Genomic DNA, 12,558 nt, shown 5'->3' on the forward strand with positions numbered 1-12,558 from the left:
ACTTGCTCACCAGTGGATCCTCTGCAGTGAATGGGTGCCGTCAGAATGAGAGTCCAAACAGCTGATTAAAACATCACAATAATCCTCAAGTAATCCACACCACTCCAGTCCATCAGTTAAAGTCTTGTGAAAAAAGAAACAAATCCACCATTAAGGTGTTTTAACTTTAAATCATCACTTCTGGCCAAAATATGGGTCACTAATCCATAATAACGCTTCTTCCAGTGAAAAAGTTCATCCTCTGTTTGTCCTCTCACATCAAAATCCAGCCACATATTTATTTGTTGTGAACTGTTTTGGACATATTTCTGTCCTGATTCAGACAAGACGACTTTTTCACTGGAGAAAGCAATATTATTGATAGAGGACTCATATTTTTGCCAGAAACAATTGTCTGAAATGAAGTAAATTCATCATTAAGACATTTTTATGACAAACATGCAGTTTTTTTAACAAGATGATGGACTGGAGTGGTGTGGATTACTGTGATGTTTTTTTCAGCTGTTTGCACTCTCATTCTGACGGCACCCATTCACTGCAGAGGTAAGCAAGTGATGCAATGCTAAATTTCTCCAAATCTGTTCTGATGAAGAAACAAACCCATCTACATCTTGTTATGGATGGCCTGAGGATGAGTACATTTTCAGCAAATTTTCACCTTTGGGTGAACGTTTTCTTTAAGAAGTTTTAAATCATCTAAAGAACCTTTTTCCAATATAAAGAACCTTTTGTCCAGTGGAAAGGTTCACTGGATGCTAAAGGTTCTTTACTGAACCATAAATGGCAATAAAGAACCTAGCCTATATTTTTAAGTGTGACACGTAGGCCGTGTAACTTCAGATAATACGGGTCTTTTCTGGAGGTGCAGCTCCAGTGTTAAAATATTTAAGTAAAATTAAATCTTTGGCATGAGCATCAATATCCACTTCCATCTGGCATTAGGAAGTCGTGATTTAGTTACTGCAGTGTTGTAACACCCGGCAGCTGTGATGTGATGTGATGTGGGTTTGAATAGGACTTCAGTCATGCCTGCTTCTGCATTCCAAGTGCTTCTACACAGTGACACACACACACACTGTCTCTCTTTTTCTCAGTTTTATTCTGTATTCAGTCCAGTGTGGCACTTTTCGACATGTTTACAGAGAATTAACCTTGAATATTTTCATCTTCCTGAAAGGACAGCTGAATAGAACATGCACAGCTTGGCTGCATGACGGGAAGGGCACAAAATAAATATTGACATTGTGCCAATATTTGAGCTCAGTTAGGAGTGTAGACAAATTGAGATTCAATCTAGAGTTTGCCTTTTAAATTTTGTATAGCACCTGTTCTGTCATCATTTACTCAAACCTGACTTCCTTTCTTCTGTGGAACACAAGCAAAAATGAAGAATTTTGCAACAGATCTTTTCTTTCATAATGTGACATACATCCTAGTGTTATTTTAGTATTATTTATATACAATTTTAGTTTTTATTAATATTTTTTATTTGCTTTTGCTTTTGTTTTTGTATTTTCATTTTAATTTGAACTTAATTTTTAATAATTTTGTAATGTGCTTTTGTTTTTCATCTAATGTATATATTTTATATTTTTCAGCTTTATTTCATTTAACAAAAAGCTTTTTAATCGTTTTAGTTAATGATAAAACCCTGATTTGCATAACTTAATTTATATCTGTGGAACACAAAAGAAGATATTTTGAAAAATGTCCATCATTTTACAGTGAAGATTGAGTTATGGCATTTTGATTAAGAATTATGAGTTAAATAAATAAAGAAAGAAAGATAAATATTTCATAATAAGATTAATAAGATTAATCAATAATCTTAAACTAATAAGAAATTAGATATGAATGTTCATTTCTTACCAACTTTAACAATAAATAAATACAAACAAACAAACCTTGTTGAAAGTAATAGCTTAAACCAGCCTAAAGTGGTTTGCTTGCCTTTGCTGGTTTAAACTGGTTTAGCTGGTCTCCCATGTTGACCAGCTGAAAAAAACTGCTCTGAATCCATAAAACCAGACCATCCTGACCCGTGCAAACTGGTTTGGTGGACAGCTACAGACCACATTAGACTTAGGGAGGCTTTTAATAAAAAGCTGATTTAAAAAAAAAACAATATTAAACCAATGCATTTGACAACTTTAACACTAAAAATAAAAGCCTCATGTGGTTCCATGAAGAACCTTTAATATCCACGGAACTTTTTTTTAATCCACGCAACAATGGTTCTTTTAACTGTTCATTGAAAGGTTCTTTTCGGAACCAAAAATGGTTCTTCTATAGTACCGCTGAAATAAAACATATTTAGAATCTTTATTTTTAAGAGTGTGCTTTCATGTTCTTCTGTTTTTTTGTTGTCTGTCTCTATAGACATGAGATACGGGACGCTCACCTGGTTGAAGAAAGCGTGATGGAGGTTCTCAAGAGCAAAGCAGACTTTCACTCCTTCAAGCCTCGACCCTTCAACATGTGGGAGTTCTATAATAGAACAGGACACGACATAAAAGACATGCTGCTCTCCTGCCAGTTCAGAGGTTCGCCGTGTCGATCCGAAGACTTCAGCGTGGTGAGGCACTCTAGGGATGCACAGTGATAAATTTCTTTGAGCTCTTTTCACTTCAAGTCCCATTTTGCAGCCCTGGTGTGTTTATTTTATGCGAATCTCTCACAGAGCACTGGAGGCTTTTTCTAGGTTTCAGCCAAATGCTGGGGTGTGATATTTGACAGTCCAATCATTTACACTGCTGGAATCAAGTTTGTAGTTCTCAAGATTTCCCAGGGTTCACATTGTGCTGTTGAGTTGTTTTATTGCTTTCATTTCGCAACACTAACAAAAAGCACCAAAAAATACCCTTTTGTATGTATCCGGCAATATGGCAAAACCAGAGCTCAACTATAAGGATGTTTGCGTGCAGAGTAGCTGTTGTGTGAGTAGAAGTGCATTGAAATTTTAATTTGTACACTACGGTTCAGAATTTTGGGGTCAGTAAGGTTTTTTAATGTCTTTGAAAGAAATCAACATGCTGCATTTATTTGTTAAAAAACAGTAAAAATAGTAATATTGTGAAATGTTTTTACAATTTAAAATAACTGTTTTCTATGTTAATATATTTTAAAATGTAATTTATTCCTGTGATCAAAGCTGAATTTTCAGCATCATTACTCCTGTCTTCAGTGTCACATGATCCTTCAGAAATCATTCTAATATACTGATTTGCTGCTCAATGTTGAATACAGTTTATGATGAATTCAAAAGACCCTGAAAGTTCAAAAGACCAGCATTTATTTGAAATCTTTTGTAAGTAACATCATTGTTAGTTTTGATCGATTTAATGCATCTTTCTGAATTTGTTTCAAAACAATCTTACTGACCCTAAACTCATGAAAGGTAGTGATTTGCAGATGATAAATCTTTGTTAAAGGTATTTACATTAAAAGTTATTTATCGTAAATTGTCATCTTAAAGAAAGCCTTTCTATCACCAACTGTGGCTGAAACATAGAATTGTAAATGACTTGCAGATTTTTTTTTTCAGATAAATCTGATGGTTGATGCATTATCTGAAAAATTTGTTATTTGAGCAAGTAAGTTTCTTATCCATCAAAATAGGAGCAGAACTTTCTTTTCTTTAAAAGACATAAACATGCAAAACATATATTCATTATTTTAGACTTAGGAATCATATCAGGTAAGAACAGTTTTGTTCATCATCGACCGCTTCAGCAGAAAATAAACTTCAATCCCATTTTTTGTACATATTCCATGTAGTCTTTCAAGCACATTGGTGTATGTTTACTTTGAAACTATTTTAAGTAAATATTTACAAAGAAAGTAAACAAGTAACAATTTATTAAACATGAAATTCTTTTTTCTGTGAATTCTGAGTTTACACCTCACAATTCTACCCCTTTTCTCAGAATGGTGAGGAAAAAAGTCTGAATTGTGAGATATAAACTTAAAATTGCAACAAAAAAAAAAAGTCTGAATTATGAGATATAAACTCTGAATTTTTGGGGGAAAAGTCTGAAATTGTGAGAGAAACTCAGAATTGTGAGAAAAGTCTGAATTGTGAGATATAAACTTAAAACTGCAAAAAAAAGAGGCTGAATTATGCTGCCAACCATGAAACAACATACAGAACTACCCAATTTTGCTGTAAGTTTGATTGCATCATATAATAATTGCTGTTAATAGTGTTCATCGTCTGTTTGATTACGTTTTTAATAGATTTGTCCGTACATTTCTGCCATATGTACATTAACTGACAGTCACCACTGATAAGCTACCACTAAATATTGTAGAAACCTAATTTGCTGTAAAGTTGCTTTGCAACGATTTGTTTCGTGAAAAGCGCTATACAAATAAACTTGAATTTAATTTAATTGAATTATGAGATATAAACTTAAAACTGCAATTATGAGATATAAACTAAGAATCGTGAGAAAAAAGTCTGAATTGGTAGATATAAACTTGAAACTGCGAAAAAGGCTGAATTATGAGATATAAACTTAAAACTGCAATTATTAGATATAAACTAAGAATGGTGATAAAAAAAGTCTGAATTGTGAGATATAAACTTAAAACTGCAAAAAAAGGCTGAATTATGAGATATAAACTTAAAACTGCAATTATGAGATATAAACTAAGAATCGTGAGAAAAAAGTCTGAATTGTGAGATATAAACTTAAAACAGCAAAAAAGTCTGAATTATGAGATATAAACTTAAAACTGCAATTATGAGATATAAATTAAGAATCGTGAAAAAAAAGTCTGAATTGTGAGATATAAACTTAAAACTGCAAAAAAAAGGATGAATTATGAGATATAAACTTAAAACTGCAATTATGAGATATAAACTAAGAATCGTGAGAAAAAAGTCTGAATTGTGAGATATAAACTTAAAACTGCAAAAAAAAGGATGAATTATGAGATATAAACTTAAAACTGCAATTATGAGATATAAACTAAGAATCGTGAGAAAAAAGTCTGAATTGTGAGATATAAACTTAAAACTGCAAAAAAAAGGATGAATTATGAGATATAAACTTAAAACTGCAATTATGAGATATAAACTAAGAATCGTGAGAAAAAAGTCTGAATTGTGAGATATAAACTTAAAACTGCAAAAAATTTTTAAAAAGACTGAATTATGAGATATAAACTCTGATTTTTTTGGGGGAAAAGTCTGAAATTGTGAGAGAAACTCAGAATTGTGAGAAAAGTGAACTGTGAGATATAAACTTAAAACTGGAAAAAAATAGGCTGAATTATGAGATATAAAGTTAAAACTGCAATTATGAGATATAACTAAGAATCGTGAGAAAAAAAGTCTGAATTGTGAGATATAAACTTAAAATAGCAAAAAAAAAAAAAAAAGACTGAATTATGAGATATAAACTCTGAATTTTTTGGGGAAAAGTCTGAAATTGTGAGAGAAAATCAGAATTGTGAGAAAAGTCTGAACTGTGAGATATAAACTTAAAACTGCAATTATGAGATATAAACTAAGAATCGTGAGAAAAAAGTCTGAATTGTGAGATATAAACTTAAAATTGCAAAAAAACTAAAGTCTGAATTATGAGATATAAACTCTGAATTTTTTGGGGAAAAGTCTGAAATTGTGAGAGAAACTCAGAATTGCGAGAAAAGTCTGAATTGTGAGATATAAACTTAAAATAGCAAAAAAACTAAAGTCTGAATTATGAGATATAAACTTAAAACTGAGATATAAACTAAGAATCGTGAGAAAAAAGTCTGAATTGTGAGATATAAACTTAAAACTGCAAAAAAAGAGGCTGAATTGTGAGATATAAACTTAAAACTGAGATATAAACTAAGAATCGTGAGAAAATATTTTTAGAATAACCTTTTGAAATTATAATAATAAACTTTTATTTATTATTAAATTTTGGGGGGAAACGTCTGAAATTGTGAGATAAACTAAAGTCTGAATTATGAGATATAAACTCTGAATTTTTTGGGGGAAAAGTCTGAAATTGTGAGATATAAACTTAAAACTGCAAAAAAAGAGGCTGAATTATGAGATATAAACTTAAAACTGAGATATAAACTAAGAATCGTGAGAAAATATTTTTAGAATAACCTTTTGAAATTATAATAATAAACTTTTATTTATTATTAAATTTTGGAGGGAAACGTCTGAAATTGTGAGATATAAACTTAAAACTGCAAAAAAGGGCTGAATTATGAGATCTAAACTAAAAATCATGAGACAAATGTCTGAATTGTGAGATATAAACTCAGAATTGCGAGATAAATTCTAAATTGCGAGATATAAACTCAGATTTACAAAGAAAAAAGTCTGAATTGTAAGATAAAAAGTCGCAATTACCTTTTAAATTTTTTTTATCCCATGGAGTAAACAAGCGTTCCTAATTTTCTTGTAAAACCTACTCCAATAATCTTGTTTTATTTACAACCTTGAAAAATCCTTTTTTACAGTGTACTTCTCACGCATGTAATACCATGATACATGCATGTGGCAATCATTAAATACCATGGTATGTGTATCAGTGTACCATGGTATTGCCATCTGAAACCACTGCTACAGTACTTTTAGTGTCTGGGAAGCCAGTGACTCAAACCTAAATGTTTAACTGTAAGCGATGAGAGCAGATGTGAGCAGCAGCTCATTACTGAAAACCAGCATTGGAGCAAGAGTTCACTATGACACTGTGAGGACTATGGTGCTGAAAAGGTTGCTTTGGTGATGTAACCACGTTTCTCTCCAAGTTTCCATGGCGACATGTGGAACTGACTCCCCCCATCCCCGTCTGAAGCATCTGAAGTCTTTTGTGTGAGTGTGCTGGTGATAATGCCCTACTTACCCAAATGCCAACATGAGCATATTGTACAGGGATTTTTCCATCTCTATATATAAATGCTTGTATAACAGCATTAGAAGTTCCCTGATGAGCAAAGAGTCTCCCGAAACCTCTGCATGTTTCTGATTCCCCGATGACTTTAGCTCACCTTCCATGCCAGGCTTTGAAAAAAACCTACAATCGCGTTTGCTCCAGGGTGCATTAAACTCCCACTGCAGGTTCAAAATACCCTGCAACCTTGAAAATAGGTCAGTGTTAAATATTAGATTTGGTGTGATGTGTGAGAGAGCGTCTGGGACAGTCTATTCTTTATCTCTGTCTTTACTAGCCCAGTGAAGTGCACCAGACTCTTCTTTTTTGTAATTGTTAATGGAGTTTGAGGGATGGCTCTCCTCGGTCTGTCTTCACGGCCAGCCGACTCTATTTTGTGGTTTTCAGCTCTGCGTAGCTACAATTAAATGCTTGATGGGTTTTGCTCTGGGAGGGGAATTGCTTGCTTCATTGGCCTTGACGATGGAAGTCATTTGGCTCAAATGCTGTTTATATATTCTCCAAACTGCTTTATTTGGCACTTTCCACAAATAGGGTGCACTTGGTGATTTTTTTTTTAATCATTGGAGGCATAAATATTATGTTTTTGTCATGCGATTTATTAAAAAGTTCTCATAGAAGTAGCTAGTTCTTTAAAAAACATCAAATATTTAATTATTTATTTTTTTGGCCTGTAAGAGGTCTTGACTTTCTCTTCTGTATCCATAATTTCTGTATCATAATTTTTATGTTGAATTGATATTTCATTAATTGTAGCAAATAGGTATTTTAATTATCATTCTTAAATTATTTTAATTATTTCAAAATGTAATATTTAGCGGTTTCTCACATTTTGTGCACAATATAATTGATCTATGTTATCTCATAAATTTCCCTCCATTTAAAAAACTGGCATTATTTGAAATTCTAACGTCCAACAAATAGCATGATATGGACTCTTTCTACAACATGGTGGGAAAACAAATAATAATAATATATATTTTTTAATAGTTTAATTTATCATGAATTTACCTAATGTTTATACACTACCATTCAAAAGTTGGGGGCATAAAGATTTTCTTTAAATAAATTAATACTTTTATTCAGCAAAGATTAATTAAATCGATCAAAAGTGACAGGAAAGACAAATAGAATGTTACAAAAAATCTGTTGTTTTGAATTTTCTGTTTATCAAAGAATCTTGAAAAAAAAAATGTATCTCCTTTCCCACAAAAATATGAAGCAGCACAACTGTTTTCAGCATTGATAATAATAAGAAATTATTCTTGAGCATCTAATCAGCATATTAGAATGATTTCTGAAGGATCATGTGACACTGGAGTAATGATGCTGAAAACTCAGCTTTGCATCACAGGAATAAATTACATTTTAACATATATTCAAATAATAATATTTCACAATTTTACTTTTTGCTGTATTTTTGATCAAATAAATGCAACCTTGGTAAGCATGAGAGAAACCATAAAATAATAGCTGGCATCTAATAAAATATAGAGCTGTGTGAGAAAAAGAACAGATCACACACCCCTGTTTTCTGCACTGAGACTTCTTTAACAACTAAAGTCAATTTTTCAGATCTTCAGTCGCAGATGAATAAATTATTGTGCAATGAATAATATCACATGGTAATGAGACAGTGATTAAAGTGCCTTTGCATGCTGTCTGTGCTCCCACCCCACGTAAATGATGTTTACAGCTAATCATGACAGCTAATTGGACTCCAGAGTGTTGCCGAAGGAGAGAGCGGATGATGGTGGTGGATGGGGAGGGGCGGTGTTTGCATAAAGAATGAAGACCAATGAGAAATGCACAGGCTATCAAATACTAACTGACTAATCTCTGCATCTTTAACACAGTTAGCCCATTAAAATTACGTACATTAAAAGGTTGGTAGTGACAAAATAATAAGGAACTGACTTTTTCTAATGTTTTAGCATGTTATGCTGATGCAATAATTCATGCAACAGTTTGCATTTTTTTTTCAGATGCAAGTGCTGCTTGCTTGTGTAATGCCAGACAATGCCATGATAATAAGATATTGTTGTCCAGTTGCTAAGGTGTTCTAAGTGTTGCTATGCCAATGTTAGGGTGTTCTGGTGGTTGTAGGTTGTTTTTTATTTATGTGACTTATCAAGGAGAGGTGTGCTATTACTTTTCTAAGCAATCAGACTATTTAGGATGAAAAGTACTGTAGGTGAAAAATGGTAAGACTTTACAAAAAGGTCCCATTATTTAAAGGAGTAGTTCAGTCAGAAATGAATATTTGCTAAACCAATGGATCCTCTGGGTGCCGTCAGAATGAGAGTCCTAACAGCCGATAAAAACATCACAATAATCCACAAGTAATCCACACCACTCCAGTCCATCAGTTAACATCTTGTGAAATGAAAAGATGTGTGTTTGTAACAAACTAATCCATCATTAACTTAGGATGTTAAATGTAAACCGTTGCTGACCAAAGTTCTTTATCGATAATATTGCTTCCTTCAGTGAAAAAGTGCATCCCCTGTTATCCTCTCACATCAAAATCCATGAATATATTTGTTTAGAATTGTTTTGGACTGTTTTCAAATGTAAACGGTGCTTAATCTGTTCATATTTCACTCCTGGATCAGACGGGACGACTTTTTCACTGGAGAAAGTAATATTAAGGATAGAGCCAGAAGCAACTTTTTGAAGTTAAAAACATCTTAATTATGGATTTGTTTCTTACAAACACACAGCTTCTCACTTCACAAGATGTTAATTGATGGACTGGAGTGGTGTGAATTACTTGTGGATTATTGTGATGTTTTTATCATCTGTTTGGACTCTCATTCTAACGGCACCCATTCACTGCAGAGGATCCACTGGTGAGCAAGTGATGTAATGCCACATTTCTCCAAATCTGCTCCCATGAAAAAACAAAGTCATCTACATCTATTTTGACTTGAGGCAGTAAGCAACCACCTAGCAACCCTTGACCACCATAGCAACCACCCACAACTTTTTTAATAGTCCATCGACAAGTTTTGTGGATAAATATCTCCCCATGCTTTTATTCTTGAGATGCAATGTGTCTTGTTTTCAATTTATCAGCCAAAGAACATGATCATCCAGATCAGTTTGTTTCTCTCCATGCCAGTGTCCTCCATCTATCTTTCTCTCTGCTGTTTAATGATTTTTCCTCGGCTCCTGTGGCGCACAGGTCTCTCATGCACTGGGGATTTAAATCAGGCGGCTGTGTCGAGCAGATCTGCCCTCACAAGGACCCGCAGATCACACATAGCCATGATTCAGGCAGTCAGACAGATTGGAAGGGGAAAGAAATGCTACAGGGTTTGTGGCTATAGATGACATATCTCATCCCGTCCTGATGAACAAAACTGCCTAGGGTGGTTTGTGCTGGTTTAGTTGATTTCCCAAACTGGCCTATAGCTGACAAGTGCTCCTAACCTTCTGAAAATTAGCGAAACAGAGCAGGTTCAATTTGGCAAGGCTGGATGACCTTGGATAAAAAAATTTTTCAGCAGGATGATCTAAGTTGGTTAGTTGACATAGTGAGATGTCAGTATACATTTGTGCATAAAGGTTTTTAGGTGATACCGAGTTAAACTGCAGAATGTTTCTTCTTTTCTGTTTTGTAGCTTTTTTCTAAGCAAACATGCACTAGATGGATGCATCTTGCTATCTTGTGCCATGAATGCGGTATTTTTAGGATGTTGTGTCTGCATGTAGAGTTAAAAACACATTTCAAGACCGCTCCAGAGATGTTGTATTGTCTGAGATGTTTTCTCTATTTCTTAGTAAAATAAAAATAGACACAAATGAAAAGATTTCTGACATATTGTATGAGTATACAGCTATCAAATCAATGGATAGAAGTGGATAGAAACTTAAATAATTTCGTCTTGGAAAAATGTGATGAGAAATATCTGAGATCATATTAAGATCTCTTAATATAGTGTGCTTAAATTAGTATTTTGGCAAATCTGACAGTTTGAAACATTTTTTTAGTTTTGGGTCTTTTTGTTAGGAGAAAAATCTGAGAAACTCGATGCTTATAAAAATCGGTACAATTCCTTTAATGCTTTTGAAAGTCTCTTTTGCTCACCAAGGCTGCATTTATTTGATCAAAAATACAGTAAAAACAGTAATATTGTGAAATATTATTAGAGTTTAAAATAACTTTTCTATTTGAACATTTTAAAATTGTATTTATTTCTAATATTCAAAGCTGAATTTTCAGCATCACTACTCCAGTCTTCAGTGTCACACGATCCTTCAGAAATCATACTAATATGCTGATTGTAATGATCCACTGAGGCGAGTTGAAGTGAACCCAATTGCAGTTTATTCCAAACATGAGCAAATACAATCCAAACAGCCTTGGCGTGACAAGAAACATGACATGACCATGAAAACAAACTCACCAACAGTAGTACAGGGAACAATTCTAGACAAGGAACAATGGCAACATGAGGGCATGACATAAATCCAACCAATGAGAAAATGACACATAAATTAGACAACCAATAGAAACAAGTCAAATGAGGAAACAGGGAATCACATGACTATCAGAGACCATAGGTGTGTTTGGCTTGAAGCGATGCTGCGCAGACTGATCGGTGTGACAACAAAGTACCGTGAGAATGGTTCGACAGCATGCAGAGCGTACGGAACACAACTCATTACGGAGCCCCGCACATGACATGCAAGAAAAAATAAATAAATTGTGCTCACGATTTACTAATTCGTTCCCTCAATGTACTATTAAGGGAATAGTACCTCTCTCCTCCAGGCCAGCACAGGCTGCCCCTTCTAACCCCTGGTTATCCGATGTTCTTCGTGAGCATCGGAGCATCGGACCAAACTCAGGGCAGCAGAGAGAAAATGGTGCAAATCAAAAGATCCGTCAGACCTGAGTATGTATCAGTCTTTGCTTTCATCTTTCTCTGCTGAAGTCCATACTGCCAAATCTTCATACTTCCACAACAAGATCAACAGCTCTCCAGACACACGTAATCTCTTCAAAACTTTCAATTCTCTCCTCTGTCCCCCTCCACCACCTCCTATCACTTCTATAACAGCTGATGATTTCGCCACATTCTTCACAGACAAAACCAGAACAATCAGTAGTCAATTCTCAGCCCCACACACACAGGACTTCAAACCAACCACACCCACTGCAAAAACTCCCATCTTCTCCTTCTGTCCCCTCACTGAGGCAGAAGTATCAAAACTTCTGCTCTCCAGCCATCCTACAACATGCCCTCTAGACCCAATCCCCTCACACCCCCTCCAAGCAATCTCTCCTACACTTTTACCACCACTCACACATATCATCAACACATCTCTCCTCACAGGCACCTTCCCCACTGCATTCAAGCAGGCTCGGATAACCCCACTGCTCAAAAAACCTACATCAAACACTTCACTTACAGATAGCTACAGACCAGTCTCTCTCCTTCCATTCATAGCGAAAAACCTCGAAAGAGTTGTTTTCAACCAGATATAATTGTTTCTTTCACAGAACAACAAACTGGATCCTAACCAGTCAGGTTTCAGGAGTGGCCATTCAACTGAGACCGCGCTACTGTCAGTGACGGAAGCCTTGCGGATGGCAAAAGTTGATTCCAAATCATCAGTTCTTATTCTGCTGGATCTATCTGCT

General features: G+C 34.5%; 1 protein-coding gene across 1 annotated transcript in view; it reads left to right on the forward strand.

The window, feature by feature from the left end:
- The window catches only part of LOC107674327 (acid-sensing ion channel 1-like), a 44,411-nt gene that overhangs the window by 7,579 nt on the left and 24,274 nt on the right, over positions 1-12,558 (forward strand). Inside the window, exon 3 of the mRNA XM_016468268.1 lies at positions 2,380-2,575. Coding sequence (XP_016323754.1) covers positions 2,380-2,575 — 196 coding nt within the window. The remainder of the gene's footprint in view (positions 1-2,379; positions 2,576-12,558) is intronic.

This window comes from Sinocyclocheilus anshuiensis, unplaced genomic scaffold (genome assembly GCF_001515605.1).
Source record: "Sinocyclocheilus anshuiensis isolate Anshui unplaced genomic scaffold, SAMN03320099.WGS_v1.1 scaffold188, whole genome shotgun sequence".
NCBI lineage: Eukaryota > Metazoa > Chordata > Actinopteri > Cypriniformes > Cyprinidae > Sinocyclocheilus > Sinocyclocheilus anshuiensis.